Raw genomic sequence first — 21,726 nt, 5'->3', positions numbered from 1 at the left:
TTGCTTCCAGGATAGGCTCCGGACCCCCCGCGACCCAGTAGGATAAGCGGTTTGGAAAATGGATGGATGGACGTTAACTATGTACGTAGAAAGGCAATAGCTAGAGTAATAATAGAGTAGAAGAGTAATTGATATGCCTCCATATTTGAACTGATAGATCTTGGCACACTGGCCACTTGAAAAGTAGATCTTGAGTTGAAGAAGGTTGGGCACCCCTGCTCTAGCCGTTTTGAAGTAGCATTAGTGACACATGCATGGTTATATGAGACTGACTGATCAGCACACAGCAAGAATTCAGTGAATTCTCGGAAGCTCATTTGTAAAGGCTTTGAATGAAAGCATTTGCAGGCACATTTGGATTAGAGATTTGGGATTTATAAAGGAACAGCATGAATAAAACATATCCTGAAAAAGTTGGCACATTTACGTATGGTTCACAACAATCGTTCGAATGCTCTGGAAGCTAGAGTTCAGATAGAAATGAGCATCTAAGTTGTATTTGCAGTTTTAGCGTTTGTCGAAATGCTCGTTAATAAATACAGGAACATCCATCCATCCATCATCTACCACTTTTCCATGTCGGGTCGAGGGAGCAGCAGTCTAAGCAGGGAAATCCAGACTTCCCTCTCCCCGGCCACTTCATCCAGCTCCTCTGAGGGAATCATGAGGAGTTCCTAGGCTAGCCGGGAGACATAGTCCCTCCAGCATGTCCTGGGTCTTCCTCGGGGCCTCCTCCCAGTGGGACATGCCTGGAACACCTCACCAGGGAGGTGTCCAGGAGGCATTCTAAGTAGATGCCCGAGCCACCTCATCTGGCTCCTCTCAATGCGGAGGAGCAGTGGCTCTACTCTGAGTCCCTCCCGAGTGACCAAGCTTGTCACCCTAAGGCAGAGCCCTGCCACCCTGCAGAGGAAATCTATTTCAGCCGCTTATATTCACAACCTTATTTGTGGTTGTGACTTCACAACCTTATTTATAAACAATAAGTGTGTATGTGTGTGTGGGTATGGTCCTTCTAATTGAAATGGTACTGTACAAATCCTATTCTAGCACTGTAGAAAGTGTCCTCTTTGACATGGATTATCTGGTCACCATATGTGTGTGTAGATCCTAGTTCCATAATAAATTTATTTACGAGTACAGAGCTGAGGGTGTGAAGAGTTTTTCTCCTCTTTATAGGTTGTCATGCTGTGGAGTCACAGATACAGGCTGTGCTTCTCTAGCTTCTGCTCTGAAGTCAAACTCCTCACACCTGAGAAGGCTGGTTCTGTGCAAAAATTACACAGGAGACTCAGCATTGGGGCCGCTCTCTGTTATTCTTAAGGATCCTAAATGTCAGCTGCTGATAATCGCATGATAATCTTGCATCAATGTGCATGAAGAGACATTTCATCCCCGGTCCTGGCCATCCGCTGGTATGACCCACAGGGGTCGCTGTTAGTCCTCTGGATCCCTCCTAATTTTCCCCAGGAGTATGGAAAGCAGTTTGAGAATTTATTCAATATCCTTGATATCGACATAAGTTTTCTCCACTAGTTCAGTCTTTCTCAGCACTACTTGGACGTTTCGTTACACTAGTTTGCCAATTTGTCATACTAGGTGACCAAAAACTCATTCTTTTTCAGCAGCTAGTTAACTAGTGAAATACAATTTTCTGCACTCGTTAACTAGTGGGAACCAAAATGCACACTCTAGTTAACTAGTTAAAGCTTCTTTTGACCTCACTAGTTAACTAGTGAGGCTCAAAATGGTTACTAGTAAATTTAGTGAAAGTCAAAATTTCACTAGTTGGCATGTTGCCAGTATGGAATATTATTTAGCACTTCATAACACATAGAGAATGTAATCATTAGGACTCTTTAAGAAGCTGATGTAAGCCGTGTAGAGAGTGACCTTGTAATCTTTAGAGAATGCAGACCAATTACTGCTGTGCACAATGTGACGAAAAACAAGTATGAATTAGCACCTTGTGTTAGCTTACAAGTTTCTGTATCTGTTAGCTATTTTGTTAGCTTTTGTATGTATGAATATGTACTTTATTAGTGCTGCAGCTTATCACTATGTTGAAGGACAAATATATTATTAATCCTCTAGCCAGACAATGTGCAACAAGCAGAAACTGCCAAGGTTTGCTACTGAAGGAAGGGATTCGCCTGAGTTCACCAAAAGTTCACTGCTGGGTATTTAAAAAAAAAAAACAAGTAGAGATGGTCACGCCACCATTGTGTTCAGCCGAGGCACCAAACAATAAAAGAGATGACTGACTCAACTAGGGGTGTGGATCAAGGGAGAAAACAACAATGGTGAATGGTTGAAGGAATGATGATGCTTAAGTGATGAAATATTGTTACACAATAAGAAAATGTATAAAAATTGGCGTAAAACAGTATTGGACACACTTGTAAGTGTCCGGCCTTGGTTGTAACTTCATTGTTGCAATAAAGACTGAATCTGAAGATCTACACAAGTCGCTCTTGACTCCTGATTGACGGGGAAGAAAAAAACCATAACACCAGTTTAGTACATCACTAGTTGAACTGATTGGGTGTACGTTGACTAGTGAGCAGTATTGTCAAACTAGTGAGATGAAAACATCAAGTAGTGTGATGAAAACATCAACTAGTGTGCTTGAGTATGTAGTGACTTTTTTAGACCTAGCTAGTTCACTTGTAAGAGAATATGGGTGTAAGTAGTTTACTAGTAAAGTCAAAAAGACTATTGCAACTAGTGGACATTTGGGCTCTGATCATTTAACTAGTGACTGATTCTGAATTTCACTAGTCAACCAGTAAGGTCAAAAAGACTTTAGTGTAAATAGTGGGCATTTTGGTACTTGGTAGTTAACTAGTGACATTTCTTGACTTTCACTAGTTAACAAGTAAGGTCAAAAAGAGCCCAAATAGTGTACCTAGCTGACATTTGGCCCAGACTATTTAACATGTAAATTGCAGCATAATCTTACTAGTGCAACATGTTCCACTAGTAGACTGCTTGCAAATGAAGTGGCCGGGCCAAGGATATCGATTAGTCAGCGTTCAAACTGTGCACTGGAAATCCTTAAAGTGCCTTCACTTAATTGTGATGAGCTAAACAGCATTCTTTTATGGCATAAGAGAATCATTTTAGCAGCTTGCCGTGACTGAAACATTATGTTTGATTAAATATTTATTAATTTCCCATTCTAAAATAACCTAGCTTCATTATAAAGATGTAATGAAGATAAGTTTAAAGTATGAAGGATCACAATTTATGTCTGCAGATGGGATAATTGCTGTAATTTTCACTGTTTATTAAGTATATATTGTTGCTAGCGCAGGCTACTGACACTAACACGTCAATGTTTCCTTGAGTCTATCCGAAATTAGTAAAGTTGCTTGAATAATAGACTTAGTTACACAAAGCTGATCATGTGCAAATACAATACAAATACTGTATAGGGTTATTGTGATAATGATAACAAGAATAGCTTTCAATATATAGGAAGCCCAGTAATAATCTATTCTATGTCCAAATGATGTAGAAAGCCAAAAACAGCGAGCTTGGGCAGATGCTCAGACTATTTCCTGTATTTTGTTTCACAATCAAACCTATCAGATTACATTTTCCATCCAAGTGGAGTTTGAATATCATTTATGCCCACAATGCATTGGATAATACTGTAAAATACCATAAAAGAAAATTACAGTACCAAATGCTGTAAATTTACAACAAACTGTTACAGTGTACTGTTACGACCTGTCCTGTCCATTCCCCGATATGTTCAGCTGGGGTCACTCCAGTTCCAGCTCCAGTTTGTTAAAATCAGGGTGTAAATCTGGCGGGTCCAGTGGAGTTATGGGTGTTGATTGTTGGGCAGGGAGATGATGCTGTTGCTTCTGATGGCAGAAGAGATGTGACAAGCATGGGGGACATCTCTGGCAGCTGGGCAGGCAGAAGATACATCACGGGTAGTAGGGGCATACACGTTCGGTATGAACGCGAGGTATTCGGTCGGGATACACGGTAGGTATGAGCGCGAGGCATTCGGTCGGGATACGCGGTCGGTATGAGCGTGAGGCATTCGGTCGAGATACACGGTCGGTATGAGCGCGAGGTATTCGTTCGGGATACGCGGTTGGTATGAGCGCGAGGTATTTGGTCGAGATACGCGGTCGGTATGAGCGCAAGGTATTCGGTCGGGATTCGCGGTCAGTATGAGCGTGAGGTATTTGGTCGAGATACGCGGTCGGTATGAGCGCGAGGTATTCGGTCGGGATTCGCGGTCAGTATGAGCGTGAGGTATTCGGTCGGGATACGCGGTCGGTATGAGCGCGAGGTATTCGGTCGGGAATCGCGGTCAGTATGAGCGTGAGGTATTCGGTCGAGATACGCGGTCAGTATGAGCGTGAGGTATTCGGTCGGGATACACGGTCGGTATGAGCGCGAGGTATTTGTTCGGGATACGCCCCAGTGGGCACAGCAAGTGTTATTCACGTGGATTTTTGGTGGTTATTTGGTGAAGTGGTGGATCCACTAATTTTCACCTGATATCCACATAGATCCATCGTGATTTTAGGTATGTGGAACAGATGTACTAAATCCACGTGGAATTTTTGATCCCACTATCTATCTGTTTGTAAAATGTAGTTTTAGTTGTTGTTAAAGTCTAATATTACTATTGCCTCATTTTGGTCTTGACGGGCTTCTACAGACCTGAGGAGACTGCTGAGACGGAGCCTCGATAAACTCTGTAAACTTTACGGCAGCTGTGTTCGGAACGCTAACAAGCTACACTTTTATTTCAGTATTTTTTTTTTGTTTTATTTTTGTAATCTAGTGACGGATTGTGTAGTATTGTATTTAAGAAAAAAATACGGTGAGTATAAACTATGTAGAAAGGAAAAATTGCGTTATGACGCTATCAGTGGGTCTGACGTCACCCAAATTTGAACGTTTTTTTCCTGGATTTACGACGACTGCTGACCTTTAAGCTGTCTTTCGCGCGGATTTCTCCTATCATCCAGTGACTAGTATTTCGACGTTTCTCGAAGCTCATGTGAGTGATAAATACTTTGCTTTACATATTAAACAGTCAGAAAAATGACATTTTTGAGATTCATATTGTAAAACAGTATGGCTTACAGCCAACGGCATCACATGTGTGCTTGTCCCACCGAGAGCATTTTTTTAATGTTACCCAGTTGATGTTCTTTAAAAATTATCATATTCTTACATGACAAAATAAAATTTTGGACAGAGTACAGATCGTGTGTTGCCAACCCATTGCTGATGAGTGCAGAAGCGGTGTTAATTCTACTTAATTATTCTTGTCCGTTGTCAGATTATTCAGAGTTGTGAAGCCTTTCAGACATACAGTAATGAAAACTACAATTAAGTTGTATATACGGCATGTTTTGTGTACTGTACTGTTATTGATATAGCATTACAGTATAATGCAGCGGTCATGAAAGTCATGCTTGTGTACGCCAACTGATGTCCTGGCAGTAGTCTTTCGCTTTTAGTCTTTATGTTTTTTCCTGTCTAGTTACCAATTATCCAGGATTTCGAAGTTTTTCTCGTGTAATTAATACATACTTCACTCTACACATTAAACAGAGCTGGGCGATATGGCCTAAAGTTTTCATGTTAAGTTTTCAAAGTATTCTTATTTTTGAGTTCTCATTTTTATTCTATCAGTTCAAAGAATGTCCATCACAAATACTTACTGCCAGAAAATCTCACAATGACAAATTTCCAATGTCAGAATAAAGTAAGTAAAGTGACCAAGTTTAGCTACTATGGAATATTATTTAGCACTATATAACGTAAAATACAAGTATTATGATATTATTAAAAAGTATGCCAAATATCCATGATGTAATCATTACAATGTAAACATAATGTAATCAACACAATGTAATCAACTGAGTATGTATTTGTACCTTTTGTTAGTCTGAGTTTCTGTTAGCTACTTTATGTTAGTCCTGAATCTATGAATATTCACTTTTATTAGGATATATTTTATCACTATGTTAAAGGACAAATATATTATCAACCTTTTAGTTATACAATGTGTAAAAGGCTGAAACTGCCTAGGTTTACTACTGAAGGAAGGGATTCGCCTGAGTTCACCAGAAGTTCACGGCTGAGCATTTTTAAAAAACCAAGTGGAGCTGTTCGCGCCACCATTATGTTCAGCCGAGAGACCAAACGGTAAAAGAAATGATGGACAAACTTATCAACTAGGGGTGTGGATTAAGGGAAAAAACAATTATTGTGAATGGTTGAAGGAATGATGATGCTTAAGTGACGAGATATTGTTAAATGATAAGAACTTATATAAAAATTGGTGTAAAACAGTACTGGACACACTTTACGTGTCCGGCCTTGGTTGTAACTTCATTGTTGCAATAAAGACTGAATTCTGGATACTACACAAGCGGACCTCTGACTTCTGATTTGGCGGGTAAGGAGAAAAAACTACGACACTACTGTATGATCTAAGCACAAATGCAATGACACTGACACAGATATGATATGCTGATCTTCATGGAGTAAAATGCATGTTTTTGTCTTACCCATCTCTCTTTTTTATTTCATCTTACAACTCCTGTTCAAAGTCATGCAATGCTTCCAGACTGTCCATCTGGACAACTTCAGGTACATCTCCTATATCTTCCATTTGAAGCCTCCTACCCTGGTCTGCCAGCATCTCGCTTACCTCCAATAGAAGGTGAAGGCACCGTCTCTGAAACCCTGATGTTACAGACAATACAATGTGGGAGTGATATACAGCTGTTGCAAATAGATACCTAGTGGAATGTGGATTAATGGTGCATAAGGTATTTTTTTATACCCAGCCTAAATCTGATATTGCGGATGATTTGTTGTGCGATATTTATTCACTATTTAATGTATTCAATTTATTAGTTCAGAGCCTATGATATAAAATTGTATGAGCTCAGTTCATTATTTACTTGACAATTTAATGGTGAATATTATAAGCAATGTTGCAAATGAAAACATATCTAGTCAGATGATTGCCATTATAGTTAGTGGTTCATACGCAGCTCCAAGGCTTATCTGGTGACTTACATTTATTGTAAACGTATATCTTTAAATAACAATGTTTAAACTAAATATGCAGAGGTCTTCATGTTATAATTTTGGAATTGATACCACAACATTCACTAAAACAAAACCTGTTTCCTCAAAAGCTCTATGTTATACTTTATTTCAGTTTAAGAAGTGCATGAAAATTGGTGGGGCTACTGCAAGGGAAATGGTAAAAAAAAATGACCAACAGGTATGTGAATTTCAGCATCAATATGCACTACACATCAGCATTTCCCAAATTTTAGGTAAATGCTTGGTTCATGCCATTGTCAGCGCACTATTCCATCATCCATCCATCCATTTTCCAAACCGCTTATCCTACTGGGTCGCGGGCTATTCCATCATATGAAACAATTATTTTTTTTTATGAAAGAAATATGAGCCATGTAAGTTTATTTTCCTGATAATTCTGACCATGCAATATGACTCTGTAAATGCTCACACATCAATTTTATGGTATTTATTTTGTTTACCTTGATTTTTGGCAGGTGAACTTTTGAGTTTCTATGTTTTCTCTAACTCTGACAAATTTGGATTAAAATGTCTGTTTATAATATGAGGAAACCTGTATTATATTCTAACTATTTAAAGTCAAACATTAATACAATAATTCTTATTAATTCATCTGACCTTATAGATCAAAGTGTGAACACCACATTTAGACAGTCATGTGAAATTGGTGTTTAAAGACTGCTACGTTTGTGATGTTGATTAAAATATTTATTTTCTTCTAGATTCTTAACCATTGTGCTTATGTGTAAATTTAACATGAAGGGATTGAGAGGGGAGAAAGCATCTTTTGAGAAGACAGCACTTTGTAAATTAATAATTGGTGAGTGATTGAACAATAACTTAAGTTATTGTGTCTTTTTATCAAAATGTTTGTAATTGATGGATTGAAGTCCACACATCTGAATTTGTTAACACTTCTGAATGTTTTTTGTCACCTGATTCACAGACAGTGTGGTAAAGAGCCATGGGGTTACAGAAGCCATTGTTTACAGCTTCATTGCCAGCAGACTAAGAAATGCACCAAAGCGTCAAGGAAGACCAGACATGGTATAATTATTATTTTAGCGAGTGCTATGGTTTGATTTAGACAGTCATCTAACTGGTCACGAGTGTTTCATTTATTTTTTAGTGCCAAATATTGTGGCATGTGTTAGTATTATGCACTACACCCAATTTTAATGTGCATCTCATTTAGTTTGTTTTGAAATATATCTAAATAAATGCATTATAATTGAACATTTTTGTGAATTATGTCTTTTTATGTTTACTTTATGGAGGATGTCGTAGATATTGTAAACTTTGCAGAATTTATGTTGAACACAATACATACATTCCACGTGCCAATGTCCATGTGAACTAAACTTGCTTTTTACGCGTAATTAATCTTTTCCACATGCAGTTTCCACATGTATTCCATGTGTTTGTGCCCACTGGGGCGGTCGCTATGAGCGCGAGATATTCAGTCAGGATTCGCAGTCGGTATGAGCGCGAAATTTCAGTCAGGATACGCGGTCGGTATGAGCGTGAGGTATTCGGTCAGGATACGCGGTCGGTATGAGCGTGAGGTATTCGGTCGGGATTCGCGGTCGGTATGAGTGTGAGGTATTCGGTCAGGATACGCGGTCGGTATGAGTGTGAGGTATTCGGTCAGGATACGCGGTCGGTATGAGCGTGAGGTATTCGGTCGGGATTCGTGGTCGGTATGAGTGTGAGGTATTTGGTCAGGATACGCGGTCGGTATGAGCGTGAGGTATTCGGTCAGGATACGCGGTCGGTATGAGCATGAGGTATTCGGTCAGGATACGCGGTCGGTATGAGCATGAGGTATTCGGTCAGGATACGCGGTCGGTATGAGCATGAGGTATTCGGTCAGGATTCGCGGTCGGGATGAGTGTGAGGTATTCGGTCGGGATTCGCGGTCGGTATGAGTGTGAGGTATTCGGTCAGGATACGCGGTCGGTATGAGTGTGAGGTATTCGGTCAGGATTCACGGTCGGTATGAGCACGAGGTATTCGGTCGGGATACATGGTCGGTACCCCAATACCAGCGCGAGGCCTTCATTAGGGTTACATACCTCACGCCCTGCTGCCTGGCATGAACGATGGGTGGTGGAGCTCGGGCGGCCGTCTCTCTCTCAATCAGGGCCGTCAGGGTGGAGTTGGGTCAGACTGACTTCCCTCTGCAAAGGTATAACATTACCGTGAGTGACTGGAGAACCATCATGCAACAGGAGAACTGTAAATTCCCATCTCAGCGAGGTCACCAAACGGTTCATCATATGAACACTATAATGGAAAATCAGAACCTTCCATCACGGCATTTCAGGCTTTCATCACATAATAAGTAAAAAAGGAAGGAAGAACACATGTACCTATCAGCACAATTTATGTTTGGGCCATTAGTTAGCTGAATATAACATCCCACCCCTTTAGCTCCCACCATTGAGGTTATCTGTTCAGCAGGAGGCTCTGGCTCACCTGATGGCCGTCATGGCCACGTTGCGCTTGGGCTCGCTGTCGTAGCTGATACAGCCGATGCTGTAGGCCTCAGCCAGCTCGAGGATGATCCTGCGGTGACCTTGGTTTAAAGGGGGGGGGGCGATCGGGGGGGGGGGAGGAGAAGCAGTGGCTTCTCTTGTCCTTTGTTCAATAAATCCAAAGTAACACACAGAGTTGGGGGGGGGGGGCGTCCTGATGTCAGATCCTCCAGCAAGGTGGCTTCTGTCAGGTTTGCATTTCTCACCTTGTTCACAAGCTCCACTAAGTTCTTCATCTCCTCTTCAACCTCACTTACGAACTTCAAATCTTTTCTGTATTGCAAAAATAAGACACAACATAAAGGACAGAGCTACATCTAGTTACCCTTTTGAATGAAATAAACCTGTGTATTCATATATGGTCATATACAGGGGTAAGCAAAAATATGGAAATCACCTCTCAGTGTGAGGGACCTACTGAGGGCCAGGCCTTGGCTTTCTCTAAATGGAAACATTTTTATTCTATTGCTCGGGGGTCTGTGATTTGTTCTCTTTATGGTAGAAAATGCATGGTTGTGCACCGGGTTTGGATACAAGCCATTTCTGAACAGCAGCCCTGTCATAAATTCCAGCTCTGCAATGTTTTTGTTGTGCTTCTAAGAAGTTTATATGTCTACAGTATGTGTCCATCCATCCAGCTTGTGACCACTGTGCCTCTTTCCTGATGGAAACACACACACACACACAGGCAATTTGGTAACTGCAATTAACCACAGTGTATTTTTCGAATGTGGGGAGAAACAGGAGCACCTGGAGGAAACCCCTTGACGAAATGAGGAGAACATGATTCTACAAGCATGGAGCATCGGAGGGACCTGGTCCCAGTGGTGAGGCAACAGAGCTCTCCTCCATAATACATTTTCCAGGTTTTCAGAAAAGTCTTTCAATAAAGTGACATTTGGCTCACAGTGGATAACTAAGCTGCTCAGGAATTTCAGCCCAAAAGCAAGTAAAAAGTTTTGTTTGAACACAGAAAATAAAATTAGGAGGTGAAAACCTGGCATCATCCTTGAGACTGTCACTGTATTTGGAGCTGGACCGGATGTTGAAAGGATCTGCTGATTGGTCGATCTGCAGGACCTCAGCCAATCGCCTTGCAGGAGACAGGGGTGTATAACACAGAACTGTGGCAATTGCCATACATGAAGAAATACATGATTACAGTATGATTATGCTGTGTAATATAAGCACTGGGACACAAAGGATTTTGACAGCTAACTTCAAAATGTAAAGAAATCAATACAGTCATCATCATAGCACATACTGAACGGCAGCTGGCTCACCTGTTTCTCTCCAGAGCAGCACAGTCCTTGTCACACTGTAACCTGAGCCCATGCAGACACACAGAAAATGTCACAAGATACAGAAACATTTTTCAGGCCCACAGATCCAAACCACTGACTGATGTGGAAATGGCTTACAGGTCAATTAAACCAAAATGGGTCACTATACATTGGAAGAAACAGCCTCAGCCTAAAGTCCGAAATGTACCTATTAAAATGTCAAATTGGATCTGGTATCATCAATCTTTTGTTAGTAAGAGAAGCTGTTCTAATACATCTCAAAGGTAATTGGGCTTTATGATTCCATCTGGGTGGGTAAACAAGCAAGTGAAGCAGGTTTACAGGCTGTTCGGTTGTAACACCCTGTAGCTGTCGAATACTTAACTGCTGCCTTCGTAACCCAGCCAACCTGGGCCTCGCATGCAAATGAATTTATTATAAAGTAAATCGTGTTTGACTGGCTCACATGTGATACCTCCTCTGTTTTTGTATTTTTTTCCCTAGTGTTTCATTGTATGAGTTTTCTTATTCCTGTGTCTTGTGAATTGTACTGTATTTGGTTTTGGCTTCATGTTTTATGCCCCATGCTTGTGTTTTTTCCTATCTGTTGTTCCCCTACTGTAGATTCTGTTTCTTAGTTTCTTTGTTAGAGTTCCCTGAGTTTAATCATTAGTTTCAGCTGTTGCCGGTTTTTCTGCCTGCCCTTCTGTGTTTACCTGATTGCTCGTTGTCCTGCCCCTTCCCGGATTGGTTAATTGTCTCTCACTCCTGTTGTGTCGTTACCCGGTTTAGTTTTGTATTTAAATTTCTGATCCTGTTCTGTTCTGTCTGGTGTCATTGATGTTGGTTTTATGTCTTATGCTGTGTTCTTTGTTACCTGCCTGTGCCTTGTTGTAATTGGTCTTTTTGTTTTCTAGATTTTTTTTAGTTCAGTTAATAAACCCGGTTTGTCCGGTGAGCCGCAAGTGGGTCGTCCACATTTTCTGTTCAACCTGCATGATGCCTCATCCTCACACCAGAACCACCCAGGTCCATGACACACATATAATCAGCTTTCAATGAATGTATCAGATGTGCTTCTATTAAATGTAACTTGAAAATGAAGCAGACCTTTTGTGCCATTGTATTACATTCAGAATAGAACTGAATAAAAAAGGATCTTTATTGTCTTTGTTGATGCAATGGTGAAAAGTTGATTAGCAGCACTCCATAACACATATGAACCTATGCAATACTGTAAACAACATATAAAATACATATACAAGCAAACACACCCAACATCTGTAATCTTTTTTTCGTATTTTCTGATATGAAAATATTGATACCAGGATGAGGACACCGTCAGCGATGAGACACGCTCACTGAGCCTGCTTCACCTCCTTCTTGGTGATGAGCTGTCCGATGTCCACAGAGTCACCGAGCTGCATGTCGGACAGTCTGCTCGCCATGGCGATGGCTGCAGTCCTGCAGGGCGACACACATCCATCAAGCCTAAGCAGGTGTTCATCACCTACGCTGCACACCTGTACATTCACTGTGAACTTGAACTTCGCTAATCTGAACAACAATGAACATCCATCTTCCAAACTCTTATGCAGGGCAGGGTTGCAGGGGGGCCTGGCCCCGATCCCCGGCAATAAAGGGCATAATGCAGGGGTACATCATGGATGGGATGCAGGTCCATCACAGGGCACATACACAGGCAGATAGGCAGCCAAACAGTGACTATGTGGGCATATCCATGTTTGGTAAATCCAGTTCTTTTGACCCGACCACAGCAACTGTAAATCTATGTTATGGTGTAATTGTACACGAAATCATGGTTCATGCTTACCTCGGTTGTGAAGTCATGGTTTTTGGTACAGTGAGGGTAAAAGAAACAACACAGAAATTGCCCCTTTATTTTCTTTATTAAACAGTGGTTTACTGAACAAAGTATGACTGTCTTTCTCAATAATACAACCTACTAATAAAAAAACTATAATTTACTTAAATGTAAATCAAAATAAATATTCTCTCAACCAAATAAAAATCAAATAAATATCCATTAAAGTACATGTTTAGAAAATTACCTGTACTGTATTCACATTAGCAGCTTTCAGCTTCATATTAGAACTGCAAGACAAATATTGTCCCAAAAATACAAAGCATAACAGGAGCGGTTCCTGTGGCTGGGACATGCACAAAGGTGCCGGTCCCCCTAAAACGGCCCCCGAAGTCCTGTGGTGGAAATGAGCCGATAGAGACAGAGCACAATGTGTCACACCGCCCACCAGAGGGGGAAACATTCCATCGGTCTCCATTGACTTGTACTGCGAGGAGGTGCCTCCTTGTCACTTTTGATTACTAACAAAAAATTGAAACACACCCAAAAGCTGCTGTGTGACAGGAAGCACTATTGACAAGGTAAAGAACCCAGAACTAAGTTATTGTAAATTGCCAAACCAAAAAAAAAAAATAATGAAGGTTTAAGGCAGGGTTCCCCAAATCCAGTCCCAGAGGGCCAGAATCCAGCACAGTCTGCAGATGTCCCTGCAAAAACACACCTTAAGCAGTTAACAGGTTTACCAGGTGTGTCTGAACAGGGAAATCTGCATTGGATCTGTCTTGAACTCTGGCCCCCGAAGACCAGAATTGGGGAACCTTGCTTTAAGGGGACAAAAGTTCCAAGCGCACAGGCAGTGAAGATGGAGCACAACTTTCATACTCTGAAGACTATGAGAGTTTTGTCTTTGTCAAGTATAAGAGACTCACTGACAAAAGCATATATCTTACTGAGCTCCACAGCAGGTGTCTTGCCATCGTGTAGCACAATGGAGATACTGTATGTGTAAAAGACAGGAAATGCCCAAGAAATCAACACGTATTTAAAAGGAAACGGCACTAACTGAGGACATTATGCTACCAGAAGAGAGAAAAAATTCTAAATTCCATTTTAAGGTTACAAAGTGCAGTTTTATTTAGGCATACAGGCTAGTTATGGCTATACCACTTCCTATATTCTCTGCTAGAAAAATTATTTTTGCCCTGAGAACTTTTGAGAGTGTCAAGTGTGTCAGCAGTAAATCAAGAAGACTAAATGATTTTCAATTGTTGGTGTGTAGTTGTAAAATACATTTAAAAAAACTAATTTTGAAAAAAATAATACACAATTTGAGAAAAAATGAAACAGCAACCTTGCAACCCTTAATCCAGGCCGTGCTATAAATCAACTCAGGAAACGCTGCACGCTGCAGCCAAAGGAGATGGGAATTGACGTTTTACAAACCAACATTAAACATTGAACCTGAAACTGAATTACTGTACTCACTGCCCAAGACTTACTGACTCACGTTAATCCTGCTGACACTACTGTCAGTACAACACTGCAATACTGACCTCTGCTGGAAGCTGGAGACATTGACGCAGATTCCACTGTTTGGCCACAGGGGCAGCAGGGGGCAAGACGAGCAGTGTCCAGGGCTGCTGACACTGATGGTTCTCACAGTCCAGTAATCTGGGGATGAGAGACAAAATGTGGCGAACCCGACCTCGGTATCGGGCGGCGAGTACGGCAAACCCGACCTCGGTATCGGGCTGCGAGCGTGGCAAACCCGACCTCGGTATCGGGCGGCGAGCGTGGCAAACCCGACCTCGGTATCGGGCGGCGAGCGCGGCAAACCGGACCTCGGTATCGGGCGGCGAGCGCGACAAACCCAGCCTCGGTGTCTGGCGGCGAGCGCAGCAAACCCGACCTCGGTATCGGGCGGCGAGCGTGACAAACCCGACCTCGGTATCGGGCGGCGAGTACGACAAACCCGACCTCGGTATCGGGCGGCGAGTGCAGCAAATCCGACCTCGGTATCGGGCGGCGAGTGCAGCAAACCCGACCTCAGTATTGGGCAGTGAGTACAGTAAACCAGACCTCAATATTGGGCAGTGAATACAATACATCAGACCTCAGTTGTCTCTAAGCTTGAATGGTAAATTGATAGCACCAATATTAAAGTGGTCTAACAGGAAGTCACATGACAAACTACCATCACTCAAAAGCAGGTGACTCGGCCCGGATCTTACTTGTTGCACGGCTTCTGACAGGAAAAGTGGCCAAAGCCGTCAAAGCCATCCCGGTTGGTTCCACACAGGACATCCTGAGAAAGGCCTCCACAGTAGCAGACTGCAGTGTCCAGAAGCGGAGAGCAGGAGAGAACAACAAGGAGAAATATGAGGTATTCCCCACAGGAACACTGCCAACTGTTCAGGACTTGGAGCTGCAAGCTAAATAAGCTTGGTGTGTGATTAAACAACAGTCATCTTCATCGAATCCTACCCCGCTGTGTGTGTGGAGTTTGCGTGTGTAGTGTGGGCTCTCTCGGGGTACTCCACTTCCCCCTGAACATGCAAGTAGACTAACTGGAATCTCTAAACCACTCGTAACGTGTGATTGTGTGCATATATGTGCTCTGTGACGGACTGGCATCCCATCCAGGATATACCCAGGCCTTGTACCCTGAGCTGCCTGGGACAGGCTCCAGGCCCCCATAACCCAGACCAGGATCAGTGCTTCGAAGATGGATGGATGGATGGATGGATCATCACCAATCTTCTAATACTATGTTTACTGAATTATCATGTGTAGTGTCTTTTTTTCTAATTTTAACAACTTCCTTCTAACAATACCTACAAACACCCATATAGGACACACACGCCTACAGAAAGCAGAAGACCCCCACCGGCCCCCACCTCACCTTGCTGGGCGCGGCGCTGACACGGCTGGCAGCCCCCGCTGTGACACACCTAAGTACAGTTGTGCTGCCCGCAGTTCAGCTGGGCCCCACACACCTGCTCACAGCAGATGGCTGAAGACTGACCGCAGCGCACAGGCTGACTGGAAGGGGGCGACAGAGGAAAAGGAGGGGGGGTGCGTCACCACGGCACATGTCTGTTACATAATGAAGGTTCCCTTCTTCTGGATTTGGGCTTTCCAGATCGCTCCCAGAGAGGCTCCTCACCTGCTCCTCCCGCAGACGCAGGCTTTGGTGATGAAGGCGGGACACGACGGGCAGGGCCCCGGGTGACACAGGCTGGGGACGAGCAGGGATACAGAGTGTTAATATCAGCAGGGCGGCGCTGCATTTCCACGGAGGTGTTTGGCTTAAAGCCTTTATACATACACCAACCCTCCAAACACAGGGCACAGAGCACCTCAAAACGAGACAATGTCCAGAGCTACCAGGCCAGAAATAAATCCTGACTTAACTTTATTGCAGTCTTACATACTTATGCAGGTCAGGACAGGAGTTGGGATTTGAAACAGCAACAATGGAGTTGTGAAGCTACAGTGCTACTCACTGGGCCACAATGGCGCCCTCTTAAGGAAATGTCCGATATTGAGTACAAGCAATACATTTGTCGGCTTTGCTTTGTGTTTGCTGGAACAACTCAAGCATCACTAAGTTATGCTCAAAACTCTTTTATTAGATAAATTCATTCTGGATATATTATTTTCAACTAAATAATCACAAAAGCTTTAAATGCTTCTTTGTACCGTATTATGTAAAATGATGTGGCTAAGCAATGGGGCTAACCTTCTTTTTAGCAGCAACTATTTCCAGATACAGGAATCATAGAAAGCAAATTAAGCAAAATAATTTAAAGCAAAGTGTTGACAAAGGCAGGTTAGGTTAATCCCAGAGGCTAAATGGCAAGTGTCTATGGCTAATCTCTCATTACTGGGTGAGTCTGTCAAACCTTTTCGTTCTTTTTTACCAACAGATGACACTTTCATTCACTTTTAATGTGAAGTGCATCCAGGGAAATGATGCTTTCACTCTTTATTCAGATCCTCATCTTCTATCCGCTATCTTCCTTCCGCCATAGTGCCAAGTAATCATTCTGGGAAATTTAAATTGATGCTTTTTAATAATTGAGTAATTGTGAGAGCTCTACACATCCATAACTACAGTTAGCATAAGATAGTGTGATTTATATTTAATATATTTAATATTTAAATGACTATTGGTGTTTATGTTGAAATCCATAACTACCAATTGTGCATAATTTATATTCATAATTACCATTTTGGTTGACACTTTTATATTTAGATGTAAATGTATAGATTTCATTGCATGTTCTCCCCGTGTCGTCGTGGGGTTTCCTCCGGGTACTCCGGTTTCCCCCCACAGTCCAAAAACATGCTGAGGCTAATTGGAGTTGCTGAATTGCCCGTAGGTGTGCATGTGTGAGTGAATGGTGTGTGAGTGTGCCCTGCGATGGGCTGGCCCCCCATCCTGGGTTGTTCCCTGCCTCGTGCCCATTGATTCCGGGATAGGCTCCGGACCCCCCGCGACCCAATAGGATAAGCGGTTTGGTAAATGGATGGATGGATGGATGTATAGATTTCACATGTTTCCATAGTTTTTAGTTTGTTTCCGTAAGGTGTGAGAATCAATTCACAAACCCTTGAAACTTATTAGAGGTAGATATTCCATCCCAGTGAATGTTTAATTGCCTGCATATTACATATTGTTACTATTACTTTAGTTTGATAAACAGCTGTGGTTTTAAAAATACTGTCAGTGATAAAGGTTTAGTTAGTTGGTCACTGTCACGGGTGTGCAGGACGGAAGATCGCTCCGGCAGCGCAAGCGATCATAAACAGGCAGGCAGACGGGAAACGGGGCAAAACGAGGGTTTAATCAGGAACACGAGTCTACAAACACCAGGTAACATCAATGACAGACAAAGGACTCAGGTAAGACACGGACTGAAATACACAGGACTGATTGAAAATAATCCGACACAGCTGGGTACGATCGGGAAAGAACACGTGGGTAAGCAGGGGGCGTGGCACATATGAGGAGCCGATGAGCAGGGCATGACAGGTCACTATATTCCCATCCTCAGCCCCTGACGTAACTGGTTCCTTTTATTGTGAAATATTTGCAGGCTTGTTTTGTTGAAAATTCAGTGCCATGCATAGTTCCCATACGAATCCTCAAAGTAAAATAAGTTACTACAAAACACAGTTTTGGATGAGATATTAATGGGGAGATACTATTTGTTAAGTGTGGCCAGAGTTTCAAATAATGTGCTACACACTGGTTTGCGAAATAATGCATTATTCATTAACCAATCAAGAGCGTCTTAAGTGTAAAAACACCAAAGACGTCCCTGCAATTTACACACATTGTGTCAACATAACTTGTCAACAGGAGCGTGAAGGGTGAAAACGAAAGCAAAGATTATCTTACCACAGGTAGCCGTTTTATTCACTGAGTGCAACATTAAGAAAGAATTGACGGAACACGCAGTAAGTACTTACGAATGACTATTAAATCACCAAATTAAGTCATAATGTGTTAAAAAAAAAAAACAGTGGAATAAACAATAAGAATGATCTCATCTGGAAATAGTTCGACTGTTTATAACGATTGCCGAAAGGGATCCATTATATTATTATTGAAGTGTTTCTTTAGAATTTAGTAATATATTGACAGTTTCATTGATCTGAAAGCGTATTTAAATATATGGTGAATGTGTGATGTTATCAGACGAATGGCATTTTAGTTAAAACAAAAATCTCTATGTACAGTAAGTCGTTTTAACTAGTAGAACTACTTCTGTGCTCTTTACTCTGATGAATTACGAGCTCTGTATTGACTCCTATTGACGTGACTAGTTGAAAAAACTGTTGCTAAGAAAATTCATAAATCAGAATCTATGTCAGAAAACAAGCGCTCGACAGCCGGCGCCTCGCTAACGCTGCAGTAAAGGGGGCTACAAAGCTGTTATTTGTTTAATAATTCTCCATGTGATATTTCGTGTTGGACCAAGTTTGTGGTTTTTATATGCGCAGGACATTGGTATTGGCTTTGGTGAAGAGGAGCACTGACTCTGAAATGAGTCTGCCTGGCAATGGTGGAGAAACGGAGAGGTGAGAGGTTTGCGTGTGTGTGTGGGTGGGGGGCCTGTGTGGGTGGGGGGCCTGGGTGGGTGGGCATGTATATATTACATTACCTGCTTATCAGCTGTGTCCATACCAAACTCTGCTTCAGAAGCCTTATTATTCACACCAGACTCATCCAGAGTCGGCACTGACTCCATAGATTCTCCTCCTATGGGTTCAGTCATAGCAGAGCCATCTGCAGCAAGCCCACCCATGACGGCCCCATGGCCAAAGCGAGACCACCCACACTACAGCCACCCTCAGCGGGCACCGGCCCCTCGGCTACCCCACTCATCATAAACAAAAGTCTGTTCTATTTTTCCTGGATAAGTACGGATGAGATGTTCCATTCTTCCACATCTGAAACCATTAATTGTGCTTTCTAATGTCACAAAAATCACAAAATTGAACCCAGCTAATTTAAATTCAAACACTAAATCAGGCTCATCTACCTCCTGTTTTAGAACCATATATACTGCACTTATCTCCTAAAAGAGACAAGGTGCTCAACCAGCGGTGATTTACACCCCAGGGCAATTTTGTTTAAATGGGGAAACCAGTTTGCCATAGTGCAGCAGTTCCACTGCACTGCACTCATCTTTTACTGTGCCTTGCAAAAGTATTCACGCCCTTTGGTGTTTGTACTGTTTTGTCACATTACAAACTGGAATTAAAATGGATTTCTTGGGAGTTAGCACCATTTGATTTACACAACATGGCTACCACTTTAATGGTGGTATTTTTTTTTTTATTGTGGCACAAACAATAATTAAGATGAAAAAACAGATATTCACCCCCCAAATTCAATTCTTTGTAGAGCCACCTTTTGCTGCAATTCCAACTGCAATTCTCTTAGGATATGCCTTTATTAGCTTAGCACATTTAGCCCCTGGGATTTTTTCCCATTACTCAAGGCAAAAACTGCTCCAACTCCTTCAAGTTAGATGGGTTGCGTTGGTGTACAGCAGTCTTCACGTTATGCCACGGATTCTCAATTGGATTAAGGTCTGGGCTTTGACTAGGCCATTCCAAGACATTTAAATGTTTCCCTTTAAACCGCTCCAGTGTAGCTTCAGCAGTATGTTTAGGGTTATTGTCCTGCTGGAATGTGAACCTTCATCTCAGTATCAAATCTCTGGCCAACTCAAACAGGTTTTCCTCAAGAATTATCCCATGCAGTGCCATCCATCTTTCCTTCAGTCCTGACCAGCTTTCCTGTCCCTGCAGATGAACAACATCCCCACTGTACGATGCTGCCAGCACCATGCTTCACTGTGGGAATGGTGTTCCTAGGGTGATGGGAAGTGTTGGGTTTGCACCACACATGGCATTTCCCAAGATGGCCAAAAACTTCAGTTTTAGTCTCATCTGACCAGAGTATCTTCTTACATGTATTTGTGGAGTCTGCCACATTGTGTTGGTCAAACTCCAAACGGGTTTTCTTATTTTTCTTTAAGTAACGGCTGTCCTCTGGCCCCTCTTCCACACAGCCCCGCTCTGAGGAGCGTACGCCTTAAAGCAGTCCTATGGACAGACACTCCCATCTCCGCTGTGAATCTCTGCAGCTCCTTCAGTGTCATCTTTGCTGCCTTTGTTGCTTCTCTGATTAATGTCCTTCTCGCCCAGAGTTGTGCTGGGCAGCCTTCCCTTGTCATGTCTGTGATGCTGCCATATTTGTTCCAGTTTGGTATAATGGATATAATGGTGCTTCGTGGGGTATAGAAAGTTTGGGATTTTTTTTATGATCTTAACCCAACCTATACTTCTCTACAATATTGTCTCTGGCCTGTGTGGAGTGCTCCTTGGACTTCGGGTTGTTTGCTTAGTAGTGTTGCAGAGTCTGGGTCCTTTCAGAACAGGTGGATTTATACAGACATCATGTGACAGACCATGTGACACTGTGATTGCACACAGGTGGATATTAATCAGCTAATTATGACTTAGAAAGTTATTTGGTTGGACCAGCTTTTATATAGATGTTTCAAAGCAATGGGAGTGGATACTTATACACAATCAAGATTTCTGTTTTTTCATCTTAATTATTCACAAAAATTATTTTGCACCATTAAAGTGTATTCTGTGTAAATTAAATGGTACTAACTCCCCAAAAATCCATTTTAATTCCAGCTTGTAATGTGACAAAACAGGACAAAAGGCATGGGGGATGAATACTTTTGCACTGAATAAAAGGAGGAGCATTTGACAGTATTACTTTGTACTTTGGGGAAGCCTCTATGTAAACAAACCTTGAATTACAATACTTCTTTGAATTACGTCATTTGCCTTTTCAATACTATTTAGAACTAAAACAAATCAATTTTGCATCCTAAAAGCCGACAGAATGTTTTCATGCCTCACCACATTCCCTAATGCCAGACTGCACTCCTCCACGCTGACTCCAGCCTCCACCTTAACACCGTGCTGCTGTGTTAAGTTCTCGAAACTCACTGTTCTCTGGGACGTCATCCTTGCCAGCAACATGCTAAATGCTAATACAGTCTAACCAAATAAGGAGATGTTACACAAACACACAATGACACAACATGGAGAAAAGCAAACAATTTAGTCGCAGATGACTTCCATCGCTCACACTCACCACGTCCCACTTATGTGTGAGAGAGAGAGACAGAGAGAGATTGATGAAGAGAGAAATAGGGACAGGCTCCAGACCCCCGCGACCTCATATAGGCAGAATAGAAGATGAATGTAAATGAGGGAAAGAACTTTCTAGCGCTCAGCCACACAGCAACTGAACTTCTTCACAAAGTTTGCATCCTGTATATCTGTATACTGAGCTGAACTACATGATTCACTGTTTGGAGAAGCAGCCTGTTTGTGTTGACAGGCCAATGTGTGTAAGTTGTACTACCAA

At 42.2% G+C, this 21,726-nt stretch overlaps 2 protein-coding genes across 4 annotated transcripts in view; one reads left to right on the top strand and one right to left on the bottom strand.

Annotated features, from left to right (window-relative positions):
- Positions 1 to 21,726, bottom strand: part of nfx1 (nuclear transcription factor, X-box binding 1) — a 104,888-nt gene that overhangs the window by 30,637 nt on the left and 52,525 nt on the right. The window contains exons 18-19 of one of the 3 annotated variants that reach the window (XM_049014272.1): positions 12,290 to 12,391; positions 10,928 to 10,969 (exon numbers count right to left, since the gene is read on the bottom strand). In XM_049014272.1, the coding sequence (XP_048870229.1) occupies positions 10,928 to 10,969; positions 12,290 to 12,391 (144 nt within the window). The remainder of the gene's footprint in view (positions 1 to 10,927; positions 10,970 to 12,289; positions 12,392 to 21,726) is intronic. The other 2 variants (XM_049014264.1, XM_049014259.1) reach the window with 2 other exon arrangements.
- The window catches only part of LOC125742321 (protein NLRC5-like), a 165,273-nt gene that overhangs the window by 109,193 nt on the left and 34,354 nt on the right, over positions 1 to 21,726 (top strand). The window lies entirely within an intron of this gene.

Source organism: Brienomyrus brachyistius, chromosome 1, assembly GCF_023856365.1.
Source record: "Brienomyrus brachyistius isolate T26 chromosome 1, BBRACH_0.4, whole genome shotgun sequence".
NCBI lineage: Eukaryota > Metazoa > Chordata > Actinopteri > Osteoglossiformes > Mormyridae > Brienomyrus > Brienomyrus brachyistius.
Note: the sequence above shows the minus strand (reverse complement) of the source record. Positions and strands in the feature narration are given on the sequence as shown.